Source organism: Corapipo altera, unplaced genomic scaffold (assembly GCF_003945725.1).
Source record: "Corapipo altera isolate COAL_440 unplaced genomic scaffold, ASM394572v1 23, whole genome shotgun sequence".
In the NCBI taxonomy this organism is placed as follows: Eukaryota; Metazoa; Chordata; class Aves; order Passeriformes; family Pipridae; genus Corapipo; species Corapipo altera.
In genome coordinates, this window is record NW_020884878.1 from 3365224 (window position 1) to 3385934 (window position 20711).

Consider the following 20711-nt stretch of genomic DNA (forward strand, 5'->3'; position numbering starts at 1 on the left):
CAAATGGAATTTCCCAAGTGTACTTCGTAGCCCCTTTGGTTTTGTAGCTTTGCATCTCACCCACCATGTAGAATCCCTTCTCTGAACTGTCTGGCAACTCTAAATCTTGCTGAAAACACTTTTTTAATTTTTATTTTGTCACATCCTGCTGGTTTAGGAGCATAAACAAATAGAGTAACAGGAGGGCACTCTTCAGGTTCTTTCCACTGTAAGAGGAAACTGATGGTCAGTGATTTCAACACCTACCTGCACATGAGGGATAACTCCAACACAATACTTCAGCCAGGCAGGCTAAGAAAGTTTGTGGACTAGAACAAGCTTAACAGCTTCCCTGTGTCCTGTTTCCACTCTATTTCCTGCAGTCAAAACATACTAATACCACTTCTTAGCAATTTATTATGGGTTCCATAAAGTTACTCGCTGGCTTGGGTAAACACAACAGTGCTGCTTTTAGCTCACAGAGTGTCTTAGTCTGTACAAGTTCTTACAAAGAACTCGTTTCTTGGCTCATGTCACCCCTAATCCCCCTGGCCTCCTAGTAGATAGATCAGATACCCACAGCCATAAAACCTAAGGCCTGAGGCTGGTGGCCTGAGGCAGGCAGATTTCTGCCTAAGAAGGGATTTGCTTTGCCATTGTTGTGCTGACAGCCGCACACCCCCTCCCATCACCTGCCTGCTACTGCTCTTCAGCTTCTCGCCAGCACAAACACCCAGCTGAGCCAATACTGCCATATTCAGACATGTATTAGCTGGTGTGTGGATTAGCTGGTGTGATGAGTGCTCTGACTATGCTATTCTCATTTTGTAAGCCACTAACATTTGATGCCAGCATCATTATCATCCAACATCAGGCTACAGTTAGCCTGCAAATGTTCACTCGCTTGCTATGAGCTTTGGTTTGTTTCACAGGCACCAGATACCTGCTGTTCTTTGTCCAACCCCTCCTGGAAGAGCAGGAGCCCTTCCAGGCTCAGAGCAGTGAAGGAGAAGGTTACCCTCACTGAAGGCTGAACAGAACTTCCAGCCACCTCTGTGGATCCACATATTAACACACTGTAACAAGACACATGCTTTCTCTTAAATTCAGTGCACTGTGATTGCAGTGAAGTTGTATCCTGTACCTGGCTTATGGGGCCCAGCTGAGCTGCTACTACAGGCTTATTTCTTAGGAAACAGCCACATTTAATTACCCTCCTTAGCCTTTCTTCCATCTGCCTCTGGATTTTTTTGGCTAGCTCTGCTGCAGGAATGTGCTTGCCTGCAGAAGCACTCAGGACTGTTTCATAATGCTGCCTATCTCAGAGGTAATCAGAATTTGCCAGGTTGGGCTTAAAAGAAATGGCACATTTAGGAGTGGGCCTCCTGCCCTACACTGGAGCCAAATTAAAAAGACAAACATATCTTAAATGCTTTAATCAAACAATAATTATGAGAGAAACAATACAGACTCAGAGCAAGTCCACATTGTCTTTAGCAGGCAGAGGCAAGCAAGCTCCATCCCCGTTCTGAACCAGTGGGATCACAGCCAAAAAACTCTTCCAAACCACATGCAGTTGTGCCGGTAAAGCACAGAGCTCGAGCTAACACACCTTGTCTCCCAGTTAGAGTCGCCAGCCAGAGCACAGCACTGCACTGACGACAGCTCACAGCTTCCAGCTCAGGGCTGAGTCATGTCTGGTTCTTTGGGTTTTTTTGTTTTTTTGGTTTTTTTTGTATTTCAAAAACACAGTTTCAGCCCCGCTCCTGGGCACTGAGTTTGTGTTACTTTCTGAGGTTTTATTAGCACTATCCAACTCAAAACCAGCTTTCTCGTCACAGCCGATGTGCGAAAGTCTGGCCAGCACAGCAGGGGCTGAGCAGCCCTGAGAAAGGAGCAGCAAAGCTCCCGATGCATCAAGCGCAGCACAGCACAGACTTGTCCAGAAGGGAAGGAAGGGGGCTGGGACGGAGGGAGCAGTGGCTGCTTTCAAACGAGCATGGGACGCAGGTCACACCACCCTGTACCAGCCACCGCCGGAGGAAGGGGCTGGCCAGGGCTCCCGGCAGCGCAGGCGGGCTGTGGGATGGCGAGAGCCAGAGCTGGCTGCCAGCACAGCTCCCGCAGCCGCTGATGCTTTGCTCCGAGGAGCCTGGAGCCTGTGCGCACAAGCAGCGCTCACAGATTGGAGCCAGGCCCGTCCTTCATCCCTGTGGAGCACCAGCCAACAGCTGCCCAGCCAAGGGAAGGGGCCGAGGGCAGCAGCTCCACTCGACACAGTCCTCCAGCTCAATGAAGCCCCATCACATGAGGATCGATCTGCACCTTAGACCTGCTTGGAGAGGTCAAGGCGATGCCTGTTCCTGTTAAACCAGCCCTGTACCTCCTGTTTCAGGCAAAGAAGAGCATCCCATTCATATTTTATACAGGTTGCCAGTGCTTTTAAATCCCTTTAGAACTGTCACTCGCTCTGAAGGTTTTACTGGGTGTCAGTGGTGACCCGACTTCCTAGGACAGACCTACTGAGCTGGTTTGCATCATTTTCCCTGTCCCCCGTGTTACTCATTTCATCAGCAGGTAGGCTGCTCTGCAGTGTCTCACTAGGTGCAATGCCTCTCAGTTGTCTAGAAGTTTTGGGTCGATACTCTGAATTACCTTCCCATTTAAAAGTTGCCGGACACTTCTAACCAGTAATTCCCTCCTTTCTTTGCTTTTCTTTGTATGCAGTTATTTTCTTCATTTTTCATTTCCCCTGTCAGGTTGTTCTGTAGATATCTCTGTCCAGCACAGCCCCACGCTTTGTCTCTCCAACTTCGGCATCAGTTTTGCTTTTGCTTGCAGATTATCTTAGCTGCAAAAGTTTCCCGAGATGAGATAGCTTTCTCAATATATAAATATCTCTTTAGGAAATTACCAGGTTTTCATCTGTTCTTTTTAACCGTGGTGTTAAAATTTCATTTACTGAAACCAGTAGGAGAGTGAAAACTTTTAGAGTGTAGCTAAAATTTGATTATTCTCTTTATTATACTGTGGTTATAATTAAATTAAATTATTTTTAACTCTAGTTCTATCAGAGATTGTTTGCTCTCTAGTAAATACTTCAGACTTTGTTTTGCATAGGTCTGTCCAGATTTTTCCATTTTGACTTTTCGAGTTTTGTTTCTCCCATATGCGAGATGTGAGAGTTGTTTTCTCCTGAGAATAATCAAATCTCATCATATCTTGATGAGACATCAATAGTTCCTCAGCTTTTCAACGAAAATGGAGAGCCTTTCACAATTTTTCTTTCACTGGTTTAATCAGAAACATAGATGACATAGTTCTTAAGCCATAAGACATCCTCTTGTTTCATAAGATTTTTGGGGGGGAATCCACAAACAAAACAGTCAAGATCCTGTCATTGTAGCTAATCAGAAGGGGAAAAAAAGGGGGATAAGGAGAGGGGACTTAAGTACTTTACTGTATAGATGATGCTATCACTACAAAGAGCCAAGCAAATGAACTCTTCTAGCAGTGATCCTTTGGGGAACAGCCCTCACGCTGCCTCGAGAGGGGCCTCCACCGAGGCTCAAAGGTTCTTGCAGGATTTGTTTGTGGGAACACCTATTTGAATTCCTGCCGAGCTAGGGCTGCCAAGGGGCTGTGGGGGGATGGTCAGGCCCTGCTGCCGGCTGTGAGAGGCGGTGGCTTGCGGGAGTGCGCTGAGAGAGAGCCCTAGGTCTGCTCCAGGAAGATGCTGAGAGTGTCTGGAGTATGGAGAGATGATTCCTGGAGTGACTGCGGCAGTCCTGACAAACCAGGGACTGTTTTTAGGAAGGACCGTGCCAGACGGGAATGTGCTTTTTCCAGATATTTTTCACACCAATCATCTTTTGCTTCACAAGTGATTTAGATCTTGCCAGGATTACATCTTGGCTGACTGCATGTTGGGGGTTAAATTAAGTTTACTTATAGAATATTAGACATTAGTAGTCTAGGGTTAAGTTTAATTGTAACTTGCTTACAGCTTAGCATGAATGGGCCCTGTTCAAAGCCTGGGAACTTTAAATGTACTGTTTGTTAGCATGGAAAGCTAAGCAGGGGAGTAAACAGAGAAAGACTATCTTCAGATAAGGTTGAGGCCCTGGAGGGCCCCAAGCTGGAAGAAAAGAACAATTAAAGGCCTGCCAGAAAATATTGTAATAGAAAAACAAGGAAAAGCAGACCACTATTTTGACTGTCCAGGAGCCACTATAACGATCTCTAGTTTGAAGTTAATGCAACACCATGTCATGGAGGGGATTTTCAATTTCCAATACGGGAAAACCACCCTGGAGAGCTGTGTGTTACAATGTGAAACCACAGGCATAACAGTGTAAACATCAACCTAGCTACTGATGAAAAACTCAGATCTGTGTGGTGTCAAGGGTGCTGGTATGGAAATATATCCAGGTAGTGCATGCACTCTGTTAAACAACAGCATGCACTGCTGCGAGGAGGGAATACTTACAAAGAGCTTCTTAGATGAACATTATGATATTCCCAAGGAAACTGTGGACAGTAATGTGATCCACAATAATGAAGGATATGGTGTGGTCCTGTTACTGTAAAGTGACAAATATGTGTTAAGAGTATATACATTGCATGTGGAAACTTCACTTCCTTGCTGCAAGTCTGGGTACCATGGTAGAAAACACCTAAATGTTTGTCACTTAGAGACTTTTAAAGAAATACCTGAATCGAGTGAAAGCCTAATGCTGACTGGTTGTAGTTGAGAATCTTAATCAATTCATCAGATCCAAAGCCATGTTTCGTGCTTTGATGTTATGCCTTTATTTCCCAAGTGAAATCCTTATTAAAGGACAGGGGCTAAGAAAAAATAAAATATAAAAAAAACCCAAAACAAATCACACTACCAACACTAAAAATCAACAGCACCAAACCTACCAGGGTTCAAAAAGCATGTGGACAACACTCTCAGACACATGGTGTGATTCTTCGGGTTGTCCTGTGCAGGGCCAGGGAGCTGTCACTTCAAAAATCCTTGTGGATCCCTTCCGACTCAGGACATTCAATGACGAGTTGGGCAGAGCACGAGAATCTCTTTGTGGTATTGTTCCTGCACAGTTTTGATCATGTTTTTGCACCAGGATGCCACAAGCGCGGTGCCAAGAACCGTAAATAAACAAACAAGGGGAAATACTGCGCTTTGAAACCTGTCTCGTCCCAAAGGCAGATCTTGCTTTGCCATGGAAATGCTATTTCCTCCTGCTTTATCACACCAAGCTACAGCTCTGCCGTTTCATGGCCTTTCTACGAGACCTCAGCTCCAAAGCCTCGCTGATGTCCCTGCTCTCGCTGTCTATCCCACCCTTTCTCCATTTCCCTCCCCTCCCCGCCGCGCCCCGGGGGCGGGAGGCGGCAGCTGCCGCCTCTGCGGCAGCCGCAGGCAGGGCCAGCCCCCCCCTCCTTCCCTCTGGCAGCTCTGGAGCAGCCGGCACGTAGCTGCTCTGCCGGGAGAGCGACCAGGAGACGCTGGGGCGGCCTAAGTGGTTGCAGATGTGCAGCTGCACCGGGCTGGGGTCAGAGCGGCGCGCAGGGCTCGGGGAGGGGGGTTTTGCTCAGCGAGGCAGCGGCAGCTCTGGGGACAGAATCACAGAAGCGATTAGGTTGGAAAAGACCTCACAGATCCTCGAGACCAACCTATGACCGAACACCATCATGTCAAACAGAACTGGCGCTAAGTGCCGTGTCCAGTCTTTCCTTAAACACTTTCAGGGACATGACTCCACCACCTCCGTGGGCAGCCTCTTACAGTGTCTGATCACTCTTGCTGTGAAGAGATTATTTCTAATGTCCAACCAAAACCTCCCCTAGCACAGTTTAAGGCTATGTCCTCTCATGCTGTCACTGCCTACCCGGGAGAAGAGACCGACCCCCAGCCAGGTACAATCTCCTGTCAGGGAGTTGTAGAGTGATAAGGTCACCCCAGAGCCTCCTTTTCTGCAGGCTAAACACCCCCCAGCTCCCTCAGCTGCTCCTCATTTGTGCTCCAGACCCTTCAACAGCTCCACTGTCCTTCTCTGGGCCTGCTCCAGTACCTCAATGTCCTTCCTGGACTGAGGGGGCCAGAAGTGGACAGCAGGATGAACATTGCCCTTGTCCTGCCGGCCATACTATTTTTGATACAAGGCAGGATGCCACTGGCCTTCTTGGCCCACCTGGGCTGGTGTTCGGACAGTGGCTCCCTCCGGTGTGCGAGGCGTCACCCCCTCCCCAAGGACGCGGGTTCCCGGCTGTGACTGCGAGACCCGAGGTCGAGCGACCGGGCCCGAACAGGAAACGCCACAGGCCTTGCTAATGGAGTCCTGAGGCCCCCTGACATCCCGGCGGGGAGCAGCGCCGGGGGCTCCCCAGTCCTGAAGGAAGCGGCGCCTGACGGCGGGGAGCGCCGGGGCCGGAGCAGCCAACGCCCCCCTCCCGCGGCTCCCCGCGGGCTGCAGCACGGCCAGGTCTGAACCTGTTCCCGCCGGAGTCCGTGGCCGAGAGCCCAGACACGCCGCGGGGCCCTGGCCGCCGTTTGAAATCGGGGAGGCCCCGCCTCACCCCCACCCCCGCCTCCCTCAGCCTCTCAGGGCCGAGGGGCGGGGCCCGGCCGCCATGGCAACCCCGCCGCCTCCGGGGGCGGAGCCCGGGGCGGGACAGGCGGGCTCCATGACCAATCGCAGCGCTGAGCGGCGGCTGCGCGGCTTGGCGGCAGCCAATAGCAGCGGTCGCCGCGCACCCGGTGGGCGTGGCCTCCGGGGAAGGCCCGCCCCCGAGGCCGCGGATCCCTTTGTGGGGTTTGACAATAAGATGGCGGGCGGGGGGAGGCGGGGCCGTGTGGCCCCGCCCGTCCCTCAGGCGCGGAGCGGGCGGTGAGGCGGGAGCGGAGTGGGGGCTCCTGCGCGGGCGGCGGCGACAGCAGCGGCGAGGCAGTGAGTGAGTACGGCGGGCTGGGCTGGGCTGGGTCGGGCCCTTGAGGGGCTGGTGCCGGCGGAGCCGGCGGAGGTGTCAGAGCCGATTCAAAATGGCGGCGGGAGCACGGGGCGGTGAGTAACCGCCGGGCGCGCTGAGGGGCCGGAGCAGGCGGGACAAGAGCCCCGCTCCCCCGTTCCCCTCTCCTCCTCCGCTGGGTCCCGTCCCCAGCCGCGCTCCCGCATCGCCCCCGCCTCCACCCCCGGGCTCCCCGCTGCCCTCCCACCGCCGGGCAGCTCCCCCTCGCTCCCCGCCCCGGTCCCGCCTCTCCCCCCGGTTCTGCCGAGCTCCCCCCACTCGGCGCACCCCGGCCCCGTCTGCGTTTCCACGAGCTCCTGCCCCAGCTGCCCAGACTGCCCTTCCTCGGGAGTTGGAGCCCCTTCCCGAATCCCTCGTGCCCCGGAGAGGTGCCTGCCAGCCAGCCCCCTACGCCCCGGGGGTGGACCAGACCCCAGAGCTTTATAGAGTCTTTTGTCCCGGTCCGAATAGGGATGTTTCTGGCCCTGCCAGCCCTCTGCTGTGTCTGCATCCCACCTTATAACTCGACACCACCATATGCGCCCACGTGCGTGTCTAAAGAGGAGTAGTAGCTCTCTTTCCGTCGTTTTTTTCACCGTTACACAGAGCTTTGGTTTCTTCCCACGGTTCTTAGAAAAGTCAGTGTTGGAGTGGAGAGGACTAGAGTGGTAGAGGGGAGATACAGCCCCTTCTTGTCTTCCCTTGCTAACCATCATCACTGTACTTAAAGCTGTACAGAAGGCAGATTGTGCTTCACTGAACCTCCAGCACTGGCCTAGGTAGGTCTTGTTCACTTTCTCCTAAAAATGAGCACTGCTAAAATTCCCTGTCTTCTCTGTTATCCCAACTAATGGGAAGCAGCTTTTTCCCTTCAGTACTTAACTGTATCTTTGGCAGCATATCACTATATGAGTCTGAATTGACTGTGAATCTGGAATGCCTTAAGTTGATGCTCCAGTAAGAGTCGGATCAGATTTCAAGCACCTTATTTGTAAAGCAGACTGGGAATTTGTCAATCCTAAAACCAAAACTTGTAATGAATTACATAATACTGTGCTCCCTGTGCTACTATTAAAAACAAAGCAAACACCAGAACTCCTTTTTCCTGGTGTGTTATTCTGCAGCTGGCTGTTGTCTCCTTGACAGCTATTTTTTTTTTTTTTTTGTATAGCTGTTTCATACAGAGGTTTAGTTTAACATACCAAGTTTGAGCTCATGACACTGGGATAGCAGTGGAAGATGGGAGATGATGTAACTAGTCCAGACATTGCCTCTTGGGCAGAGGCAGATGCTTGAAATTATTGGGGGATTTTGAACACCTTGACTCTGAAGCAGGAGCAGTCTTGCTCCTGTGTACCGAAGGGCTTTACACAATGGATAATGCCTTTTTGAGTACCTTAATACATACATCAATAGGAAAACGTAGTGAGATTTTAATTAATTAAGTTTTAAATTCAGCATTCTCTTGAGATGAGTGCTTGTTGGAGATAGTGCAGAGAAGTCTGCGGGAGGTGATTTATGTGCAAGGGTTTAATTGCTATGAAGTTAATGTGCTTTTACAAAGAACTTGGGTTCTGATGCACATTTGTATGCCAGTTAACAGAACCTAAAGAAATTATTGCTGTGATGGGCATATTCTCATAAGTTTATACTAACAGAGGTCCACGTGGTTTGGCAGTTGCTCTAGGGAAGAACCTGGAATCACGTGCCCATTATTATATTGCATGGGAAAACTTTCCTTCTTTCGTATGTAAATAGTTACAGACTGGACTGGTCTGCCAGCATCCCCTGTCATTTAGTTTGTCTACATGGTAATGGCTCTTTTACCAAGAGCTCCTTCAATGGTCCCCTCCTGTATTGGTCCGCTATTTTGGGAGGCAAACAGCCGAAGCCTGTTCCCCGAAAATTGTCAGATAAACCAAATAGCACCAGAAAATATTTCAGTTTGTTTTTCTCATGACTGCACTGTTTTTACCTGTAGTTACTGTGGGGTGGTTTTTTGTTTGGGTGGGGTTTTTTTTAAACGAAGTTTATGCCCATGTCACCTACCCTCCAGGAAAGTAGAAATTTTGGGATTCAAATAGTTACCATATACAGGCTTTCAAAGAGATAATTTTTCATTTATGGAGTGTTTTGAAAGTATACCTGGGGAGCAAAAACTTTTGACATTTTATAGTGTCATGAAGTGTTCGCCAGAAATAAAAAATAGTTTATTGGTTTGATACTGTGGTGTCTGACTGAAGTTGTAGTTCAGATGCCTTGAGACACTATTTTGAATGTTGCTGTGGGCTCAGTCCATAAAAGAGAATGAGACTGTGAGTTGGTTGAAATACAGTTTCCATGAATATTTGGGGTCAAGTCAGAGGATTTTGGCTTGAGAATGTTAAAGGTGGTGGTTTTTTTCCATTGTGGTATTTTAATGACTATGCAGCTTCTTGAGGAAAAACATGTTTTCTACACCCCCACCTGCAAGTCCTTTGTCGGCCACCTTCTTCCCTCCCAATATTGAGAGCAAACACCCTTGAAACATTGTTTGTTACTACCCACAGTAGAAAACAAGAGGGGATATCCGTGTGCATCCTCTTTATTTGTTTCTTTTCTAGGTATGCATTTCAGTTGCAGACACGGAACTGTCTTGTATTGTACAGACATGTCTAGAAAAGTATCTGAATTGTTTTCATAGTTTATCATAAAAGTTTTTGTAGCCTGTTGAAACAGCATTCTTTTCGGATTCAGTAATTAAGGGAATTGTTGCATATGATTGGAAGTTGTGTTTGATATATAAAATCTTATTTTGCCTTAAATGTGTTTTAAAAACTCGGCCTTTATAGTTAAAACAATTTCATTGCTGTCATTACTTTCATTATTGTCATCTTGCAAAGTAAATCTTAGTCATAAAGTTTCTGTGCTGGTAAAGGAAAATTCTCTCTGGGTTAGCTGTGTTTCAGTTTTGGGTTTGTGCCTGCCTGCTCTTTTTCTCTAGATGCTACAGAGATATGCAGGGCTTTGTACAGCAAGGTGAAAAATGTATCATTTTGTAACAAAAGTAACTTGCTTTCAGTAGCTTTTGTGCTCACTTCCATTTTTCAGATGAGTGCTGAAGATTTTGTTTGCTCTTTAGATGGCAAAAGGTGTAGGGATAAGGGAGAGGCTGGTCCAAAGGTCAGGGTAATAGCCTAGGACTTGGAATTAAACTGGCAGTTTCCTTCTGCTGCAGATTTTGGGTGTATTGTTGGCCAAATCACCTTTGTGCTCTAGCTGTGAATTGGGTTTAACAGTACTATTTAAGTTTGTGGGAATGACATGAGAATAAAGATATCGAAGCAAAACTATTTTGTTCTTCATCTCCTGTCCTTGCCTGACATCCTGCTTCCCCGTACTTGGTAGGTGGTGCTCTCACTTTTGCTGTATGGACTCTTGCTCAGTAGCATGGGAGAAGAGGAAGGACCTCATCAAACACAGTTACTGGTATGTCATTTTTTGTTTCTTAAATTAAACCATAACACAGTATTTTGTGCAGTCACAAGAACAGGGTGACAAAGAGCTGGCTTTATGATGTAAGACACTAATTGGAAGCAAGTGTTATAAAAAACCCCCAGTGAATGCTGTGAAAGGTTTACCTTTAAGAATCCATAAACATTTTTCCTCTGCTCCTACGTGCCCAAGTGTGTGAGTGATGTATTGAGGTTTTCAAGTTTTCTGCTGTGTTCTGTTTTCTGTTGGTGTGCCTCCGAAGGCATTTAAATGCCAAACATTAGGTGTATGTAAACCAGGTTAACATTCAATTGAAGTTTTAATTACTCTTCACAAGAATATAAGTTGAAATAAAAGAAACTTCAAACTCTGCACAGTGTTTAATGTTTGATGACGTGGTTTGTTAATAGTCCCAAAAGATATTTCTAGAGGTTGTTTCACATGGAGGGGAGGGTGAGTGGCTGTACATAAATAGGATGTCCTCTGATAGGAAGTTTGCAGGAATGTCTAAAGATCTGGAAAAGGCACTGTCAGGCAGAAACACGGGTTATATTTAATGAGAGTTATGCAAATATGTTAGGTTACAGGATAAAATTTTTAAAGAAACTTCTAAAGTGTTTAATATATTGTTATTGCATGGATAACTTTTTAAGAAATAATGAAAAATAACCATAAGACCAAGTTCATGTATTCTATATTGTAGTCTCTACACATTAAGATTTCTAAAGAGTTTTGTACCTTCAGTGGAAAGGAGTCTTTTAAGAGTCAGCAAATCCCAAAAAAGGTTATTTCATGGATATGTACAGCAATGTAAGAAGTGTTGTACAGAGTCAAACCAAGTGTTTATCTCGCTACTGTGCTATCCCCAGGTTTTCACAGTAGATAAGCATGTAATGTATTTTGAAAAGAACAGTGTTGTTGCCCTTTGGTGGATTTTTAGTGACTCTGAAAAAGCTGAGAGAGAGCTCTCAGAAAATACATGGAATATATTGTAGCAACCAGAAAAGCAAGGCAGAATTTAGGGCTTACCAAGGGAAATGGGAAATTATGTAGAAAGACACTGCAATAGTATTTTGGTTTTATCAGCTTTTAGTTGAAAAACTGTGTTTTGTTTGGGTTACTGCATTAAAAAAAAAATCCCCGGATATTGGACAAACAGGAATTTTAAGGACAGAAGACTTAGAAGGGAAGTAACGAAGAAGCATAAATGGAAAGATCAGATACCAGCTTTCATTTGCAGCCTGATTTTTTTAATAAGACTAGAAGAAATTATACCTACTGCATTAAAAAAAAAAGCTACTTTGTATTCCAAGGATCAGCTGCAATATTTGCATGAGGCACTGTTGTCAAAAATAGTGCAATTCAGAAGAAGAGCTGAGGCTGGTACTTGAGAGGCACACCTTGGAAAGTTCAGCAAGTGACTTTTAGACGTGAATAATGAGAAGCCTGCATGCAGCCTGTGTATTTTTAGCTGGTGAACCTAAACTAGGAATACAGGAATTTTGCTGTCTTAAGTCAACTGGGAAAGGACTATAGTAGCCCATATGGAGGATGACTGTTACTATCCTTATTGGACTTGCACAATTCTTATTGGAATTATGCAGTTCACCTACTCACCTGAGTAAGGGAACCGGAAGGACTGCTTTGGGCACCTCAGCTGAATGTCTCGAGTTACGTGGAACAAATCTAGATACTGCTCTCTGTGTAGCCAAAATAAGCTAATCTTTTCACAAATGCTGCCCGTAGTATTTTTTTTCACGTTGCTTTGTTAGGCATGTTAATGTTTTGGAGGGGTCAAATCTTTTAAAGATGGTGTGCCAGGTTGTATTTTTATTTCCAAAATTAGAGGTTAAGCATGCCAGTAGAAACTCGGGAGGAGCGAGGAGACGCTGCTTCTCCAGTAGGTGAAATACAGCCATTGAGATGTTTGCTTCTGTGCGAAGCAGCGGCTCCTGGCTTCCATCAAGTGTGGAGCTTCATGGGAGCCAGGAGCTGGGAGCCCCTGCCTCTCTCCAATGCCATTCCTTGTGGACCTGCTCACCCCTGAATGCCATCTTTGGGACCCGGTCCATATGTTCCTGACCCATGTTGTACCACACTGGCTTTCTATAACCTGGTATGACAATTCTGATGTTTCTGTCTTTAAAGAATTTGCTTTTTAAATTTAAGATTAAAATTTGCTGTTCTGTTTTTTAGTCTTTTTTTGTTTCTCCCCTCCCTCCTGAGCTGTTGATGTTGTACGAGATTTGTTTGTTTTTTTGACAGGACACAATGTTTGTTCGAGGATTAAAGAGAAAATGTTTTGATGGTGAAGAAGATATTGAAGGGACTCTGGCTGGTATTAAGGCTATTCCTTCCTATAATCTTCAGAGGCAGTCGCTTTTAGATATGTCCTTGGTTAAACTTCAGCTGTGTCACATGCTGGTTGAACCCAACCTCTGTCGTTCAGTACTTATAGCCAACACGGTACGTCAGATCCAAGAGGAAATGACTCAGGATGGGACTTGGCAGATGATAAATACACAGAGTACAGGGCAGACATCCCTGGATCGTCTTGTTTCAACAGATATCCTCTGTCGTTCATCTAGGGAACAAGCTGAGGGAAAGCATGTTCCAGGCTATGGTACTTTCAGTAAAGACTTTGAGGGTGACGAGGGACAAGATAGTTCAGAAACTATGTCAACAGCCTCTTCAGTGCAAGCTCCGAGAAACCTGCAGAGCAACGTGTGGGAAATGGAGAATCCACAAGAAAATAAAGGAAACTTTCAGAAATCTTTAGATCAAATATTTGAGACGCTGGAGAATAAAAGTCCTAATTCGGTTGAAGATCTGTTTTCAGAAGTTGACAATTCTTACTATGATCTTGATACTATGTTAACAGGCATGATGAGCAACACAAAAATGGGACATTGTGATGGGCTTGAAACATTTTCTTCTCCAACGAATACAGCTTCTAACTCTAATTGTAAATCTGATCTTAATGAGCTTGATCATATTGTGGAAATCCTTGTTGAATCCTGAAACTCCTTGTGTAGGAGGTAAAGATCTGTTAATGCGAAGAAAAGACTTGAGAGTTTAATGTTAACGGGAAGAAAAGACTCCATAGTTTGTTCTATCAAATCTGCACGAGTATTTTACAAATATCTATATATTATATAGATATAGATATATTAAGAAGCACTTCATATTGCAAAATAGTGTTAACTCTTAAAGTTAACCTGCAACTTGTAGTGTAATAATCTGATTTATCGTCCACTGAACTGTAAGTACATACGGTAAATGTTTCTAAGTTTGGGGTCCAAGGCTCTCGAAATTGGGTTCCTTTTACCAATTTGTTTTAGCCTTTGATGGAGGATAAGCTCAGTGAGAGGAACTCTGTCATCTTCTTATACTTCTCCCCATAAAAATGATAATAAACCGAGAGAGAAGTTGGATAACTGGTTTCCTATTTTCCTCCGGTTTCCACTTTGTGGTGTGTTACACCACAAAATTCCTGCCATATCTGCTGCTTCTGTTCTAAGTCTCTACATGGCTCTTAAAGAGCAGTATGCAATAGTTCCTGTTACCCTTGCTAGCTTCTTCTGGGTTTTGCTACAATTTTTACTTCACAAATAGTTTTAAAGTGTTTACTGGTGTTTAGATCTTTCCAGGTATTTTCCTAAAATATATTTTTACTACAGATGTTATGTCAGCTGCTAACTGAGTAACTTTTGATCATATCTGCAGTTGATGTATTTTTTGCAAGATTTTCAAAAAGGGATGTTTTTTTTACCATGAGCTACCTAATGTAGTTCAGTAAAGTGTATGTAAATGTAAATATACAATTTTATACTTTACATTAAAATGTAAGAGCTGTTTTCATTATTCTGTTTTATAGAGTAGTACTTTACTAAATTGAGAATTGTACATTTATGCTTTTCATACCCCTCATACTTGAGTATCATTATAGGAAGAGCTTTGATCCAGCTAGATACAATTACATTTAATTCATTTCAGACTATACTTTTTGTTAACTACAAACCTAAATTACATAGGTTTTTATTTATGTGTATTTATATGTAAATGTCATCAAGTGAATTGTTTATCACTGAAGTCTACCATCAAATATTTGTTTATATGGGATAAATATCTTGCACTAATTACTACAAAAAGTGTTATTAGCGGCCTTTAAATCTCACTGGTATGTCATGATGTCTTGTCATAATTAATATGCTCCACTCTTACCAAGGGTTTCCTCTTGGCATTTTTTTTAATAACAAAAGATAATACAACATGGGATGGTGGTCTTTTCTTCACATTCGATTTAGAATGTATACAATTCGACTTCTTCTTATGAGGCTTTTTTAGGGGAAAGGAATAATTCAAGTACAGCCTATGGTTTTGTTACAAAATAACAAATGTTTGCCATCACAAGCTGCTGCTGGGGAAAACGCCCCAGCTAGCAGGGAGTAGAGAAGGGGAAAAGATGGGCTGGTTTCTGGAATGTGTTAGGACTGGCTCTGCCAGGGGAGACATCTGCCAGTGACTTGGTTGTTTTCTGTAGATCTGAACCAAGCAAGTTGCTGAACATGAAGAGAAAACCTTGCTGTGTCTGACAAGCTCTGCCTTCCCACGAGTGACCTTCCCTGCTATGCACTGTCCTTGGCAGATCCTCAAACCCCTGAAAAGGGGACTGGGGGGAGAAGTACCGAGGGGTAGTTAAGGACCTTTGAGTATCACATGAAGAAAAGGAGACCACTGAGCTTATGTTTTAAACAAGTGCTTTAGAATCATGTGCTTTGAGGAAAAATTAGAGCATTTAGCTAAATTTTTCAAACTCAATAGTTGCATGAATATTGGTTCCATTGCATGAAACCACACACTTGGTGTGAGTCTTCAGTGAATCTGAAAGTGTTTCTTGTATTAAGCTTGGCATAACATAATCTGTAATGACTGTAGTAGTTAAGCATTGCTTCCTCAATTAAAGCTTGATTAATAACTTCATATTAAAGGATGAAATACCACATAGGCACTTGCAAGTTCAGTCCATATGATATAGCTGGACCAAAGAAAAGCCAATGCTACATGTCTTAATCAATTGAGATGGGTGTTGCAGTAGTTCATCTTGCTTCAGGAGCCTACAAATGTTGATGCAAACTGTCATACCTCCCAATGAAATAACAGTCTGCTTTATTTGATAGTGTTTGCTGTAGAGATTGCTCCAAAATTATAAACCTGCAGGTAATTTTTGCTTGATGTTTTTCTGTGTGTGAACCACTGAATTGGACAGCAGATGCCTTAGGATAAAGCAGAAAGCCAGGCAGTTTTATAAAGGGAACATCATCATTAAATCGAATAACTAAATATCTTCTGTTTCTCTGGGAAAGTTCCCCAAAACTGCTCCAAACTGTCTTTAAATAGTCTGAACTGTCTGCATGTTGCAGGTAGGAATTAGTATCATTTGTTCATAACTGTTATATATGTCAGATGCACGTGTGTGCATTTCTAACTCTATACCTTTATGCTGTACAGTGGATTTAGCTGGGTGCATTCCTTTACTGGGGAAGCTGTGCCTAATTAAAACAATTTGTAGAGACTGTGTGGCTTAACGGGAAAGGTATTGGGTAAATATGCTTTTATGGAGTTAAGCATTTAAACAGAAATAGATATCCTGTTTTATTACATTCTTAAAACTTACGCCAAATATGTGCTTTTACAAGCCTGACATCTTGGCTTGGCAGGTATAAGAATTGGTGTTGCTGAAACTTGCACAGTCACTGTACTGATGTGTGCCTTCAACTGGTCTGACTTTGCAGAGACCAGTCAGTGTAAAATCAGCTTGTGTCCCCACTGCTCTAATAACGTGTCTCAGTCTAATTCAGCTGCTTGTGTTTTGCCTGTCCTGGTAGAAAATGAGGAAAAAAGGAATTAAAAAAAGAGCTTTATTTTCTAACTGCCATTGTAATTTGTTTGCTAGTCTAAAGAGGTATTGGTTAAATATGCATCACTTAAAGGTTAATACAATGTTTCCCCTCTATTTGTTCCTCTGAGGTACTGAGAGACATCAGAAATGATACAGTGCCTGTAAGATGGTAAATTCTAAATTACTTAGCGAGCTGTTAATACAAATGGTAAGAGGTTATACTTGCTGCTGGGGATTTTCTTAATTTCTACATATAAATGGGAAATAATTTGGCCTCTATTAAATTAGGAAAGGCTTCTGACAGATTTTGCTGCCATTTTTGTGCTCCTAGGGAAAAGCATCACGGAGTTTGCATGGCAGTCAGTGCCATGTGTGAAACAAGGCTGTTGGTTTGCGTGATGTAACTGGGCTGCACACTTGCACAAAACAAACTTTCAAGCACATAGCTAATATCAAATCTGCTTCCTCCTCAGGTAACCTTGAGTTACCTTCTCTGTCCCCTTCTGCCTCTGTGCCTGTAATTTTATTTCTCTTTCTCCCTTACCAGAAAATGCCAGGTTCTGTAGCTCTGGCGTTCAGCAAGTGCAAGAAGTGTGAGGATCCAGGCTGCAGTAACAAGGGCTTGTCTGCTATTGCTTCCCTGTTTGCTTAGTGTTTGTTGTTTTCCTTTAATCTGTGAGCCTGTGTAGCAAAACATGTCACTATCTCTATGAACAGAGCCATATTTGCCTCAAGGACAAATTTGGTCAATGAAGAGGGAATTTCTTTGGATGAAAAGCACCTTTCCTGACCAGACTGCATCAGGAGAGCAGCAGTGAGGGGTTCCAGCCTTGAACAAAGTAGGGATTCACATGTGAGCTGAGCCTTCAGACTAACCAGGAATTACCTGTTTTGAAAGCTGTCCTTAGACTTTTTTTGAAGTCTCAGGTATGTCTGGGCTGCTTTAGTAGGCATCTTAAAAGACATTATTGTAAATTGACTGAGAGTGTAGTTTCATATTGTAATTACCAGACCATTATGGATTTTTTGTGCCTCAGAATATTGATTTGAGTGTATGGCTGCTTTACAGTCCTGCAAACTATTCCATATTCCCATACAACTAAAGAGCTGTCAAAAGGTAGAATGGAAAAAAATCCATTTATTTGCTGACATCTAGGATAAGACAAATAAAAATGCTTTCAGTAGTGACTTCTGTTCAAAGTGTAAGTATGCTTCTGTCTCAGGTCTAGGATGTATAGTCCCATATGCAAAAAAACATGACATGATGACAAATTTTGTTTGCTCATCAACTCTTAAATGAGTGTGATTTCACACTCTGTGACTAAGAATAAAAGTACAAAGCCACAAAGTTTCAAAGAAATGAAATAAACATCTTGGGAACATACGTATTTTTGTCAATCTGACTTGTTCAGGGTTTTGCAAGGATTGTCTGAACTCCTTTTGGTGTCTCTTGCAAAGTTGACAGTTAAGATAAATTTTCCTATTTTTTTTCAAGGAAGTTCTGTGAAGAGATGAAATCCCATTGAATAATTTAAGTTGTCAGCAAAGAGACTTACTTTAGATGTTTGTAGTGCCTCTTTTTAAAAAAAGCCAGTGAAAAATACTAAAATTTCATTATCTGACATGATTTTCATAAGTTTGTATGGCAGCTCTTGTTTAAAAAAACAATTACTCCTTTGCTTAACCAAGATTCCCCCAAAATGAGTGTTTTATGACCTGAAGAATTATTGTGGTATGTTCATGCATGACCAACATGTCAACAGGAAAACCTAAAGCCAGGAGGCAGCTTTGCATTGCAGGGAAAACATTTGAGTAATTTCAACTGTCATCTTCTTAGGAAAGAATAATTGAAGATACAGGTGAATACGTGATTTCTTTCAAAAACAGAATTAAAAAAAAATTGTATGCACATGTCTGCTGCATTTGAAAATCCCCTAGGAGCATGTGGAAAGTGCAGGTATGTACTGCAATAGTAAAATGCTGCAACAAAGGAGAAGTGGATAATATTTTTCATGTGTCAATTACAGTCAAGTTTGGAAGAGGAGATCAAGAAAATGTAATGCAACTTCAAACTGGGATTGTGCAAGCTTCCAAAACAGGACTTCTAAAAGGGAAGAACAGGTATGGTTCTAAAAAAAAAAAGTCAAACCTTCAAACAAAACCTAGAAGAGTTTAATACTTAGAGGGAAAAAAACAGTACTTGTAACAAGCTCACTTTTCTGTATTTGAGATCATTACTGAGGGAAAGGGTAGATATGGAAAGAACTGGGTGTTGGGATTGTTTTGTGTCCAGTGAGCTGTCAAGTTTAAGATAAAATTGTTGAATGTTTTTTTGTTTTAATTGAAGCTCAGTAATGTGGTTTGCTTTTGTGTCTCTGTTTGAAAGGTACAGGGAGAAAGTGCTTTTTCTTGTAAATTGTGATTCTTTTGACAGAATAATGGCTGATTTACTACTCTTGAGAAATATTCAGTAAGGTGGTGGTGGTGGTGTTTTAATAACCATCTTGAGTCATGGCTCTTTTTTTAAAAAAGCATGAGTAAGTGCAGGATTAGTTTGTTCACAGAGGCTTTACCACCAAAAAGAGGTGGTAAAGCTAACCAGGCTTTAGTGCAGTATGCTCTGCCTTTCTCATTTCCCTGTGGAAACACGGCATACGGGATCATTCTGCCATTCAGCTTTAGAATACCTAATTAATTTCAGCCAAATCTGGCAGATCTCACAGTCACTACATTTTTAGAATTCTTCTAAGTGTGGAGATGAGTGATCAGAAGAAAACCGCGTTCTGTACTGATATCCAGTAATCCAGATAAGGGAGAGACATAAGTTTCCAGGCATGAGACCAGCTTCAATTAGAGCTTGTACCTTGGACTCAGAGGTAATTAATCACAGGCATAAATCCATAGGAAAGCAGTCTTCATTTGTTCCTGTGTTCCTGGAACCATGTTTTTGAATAGATGCTTAGTACAAGGGTAAGGAGAAGTAGCAGACCTCCAGTGATCCTTTCAGATGAGTTATACAGAGACCTTGATTGGTTTGGGGGTTGGATTTTTTTCTGGTTCATGTGAAATCTGCTGCAAAAGCAAAAGTGCTGCTCATGAGAGTGGTATCCTGGCCTGCTGCAGTGAGCATAGTCATACTGAAAGGCCATGTTTAAATCATTAAAAAATCATATTAGGCCTCTGTTTGCCTCGAGCTTAGCTTAAGTCAAAATGGGAGAGCACCAGACTCCTAAAACATGACCTCATTTGAGAAAGTAAGGGCCTTGTAATGAAAGGTTTTTTTGTCGAGAAAGGCCTTATACAGGAGCTCAGCCCTCTGAATTCTTCAACCTGTGAGACAAGCATGGTTCCTGTAGTGTAAGGTGCAAGTTGCATGGAACATGTCACCAAGATGGACTAGTTTCCAGTTCCCTTACATGAATCCCACTGTTGACACAAGGGAAAAAAAAAAAAAAAAGAAGACAAAACCGTTTGCAAATAGTCGGTGTATTCTATGTAATTCCTATTAACTTCTCCAAATGTTAAGCCATAAATCCAAAGTTCTAATGTGTGTATTCAAACAACTCCAGGTTCAGTTTTTTCATAGCTCTTGTCAGAGCATGTTTGAAACACAACTGCCCTTTCTAGAAGCACGCACTGTAGAAAGCACGCGCACCCTTTTCTGTTGCACAGAACAAAAATTGGTGACAGAACAGCTGACCACATTAGGGCAATCACTTAAGAAAGTGGGGAGAGCAGGGTGTTGGTGTCTTTCTGGGAGGTCTGCTGGACAGGAGGAGAATGGCTGCACCAGAGGCTCAGGCATTGCATTGCTCCCTGGAGCTGTAGAGAGGGAGGAATTGTCCAGGGCTGTGCCAGTGCTGTGAAGCTGCCCCAGTAGGGGTCAAGTCTACAAAACCTAATCTTTGCTCAAGTTATGAGGACACTTCGGTGGTGCTGCTGGTTCAGCTACCCCTGGATATGCTGCATTAGACGTAAGGATTCCAGATCTGTCCCTTCTGCATCAGCTGCCTTTGTATGCCTATCTGTTGTCTATTCCTTGGAGATAATCCCTAGCATATGGCAGGGGTCGGTCCTGGTGCAATACTCCTGCTTGTCCCTGGCTGACTTGAGCAGACAGAAGAATCCTGAACATCTCTGAGTTACTCTTCCACTTAAGCCACAGTGTGTGTTGGGAAGGGAAGGGATACTACGGGAGGGGGATTTTTGGTCCATTCCTCCCTCTCAGTGATGACACTGGTCTTGGTGCAGCAGATGGACTGTGGGGGTAGGGGTGTCACCCCTCAGCCATTCGGGGAGGCATCCTCCCCTCCAACACAGCTCCAGCGTGTCAAAAAGGATT

The 20711-nt window shown here is 43.8% G+C and overlaps 1 protein-coding gene across 1 annotated transcript; it reads left to right on the top strand.

Annotated features, from left to right (window-relative positions):
- Positions 1-6767: 6767 nt before the first annotated feature.
- CDCA4 (cell division cycle associated 4) lies at positions 6768-16399 on the top strand. The gene is given in 7 exon segments (XM_027638142.1): positions 6768-6935; positions 7724-7772; positions 10381-10461; positions 12314-12486; positions 12488-12567; positions 12570-12583; positions 12733-16399. Coding segments are annotated over 5 exon segments (1062 nt in total). The 5' UTR covers positions 6768-6935; positions 7724-7772; positions 10381-10422; the 3' UTR covers positions 13489-16399.
- The last annotated feature ends 4312 nt before the right edge of the window (positions 16400-20711 follow it).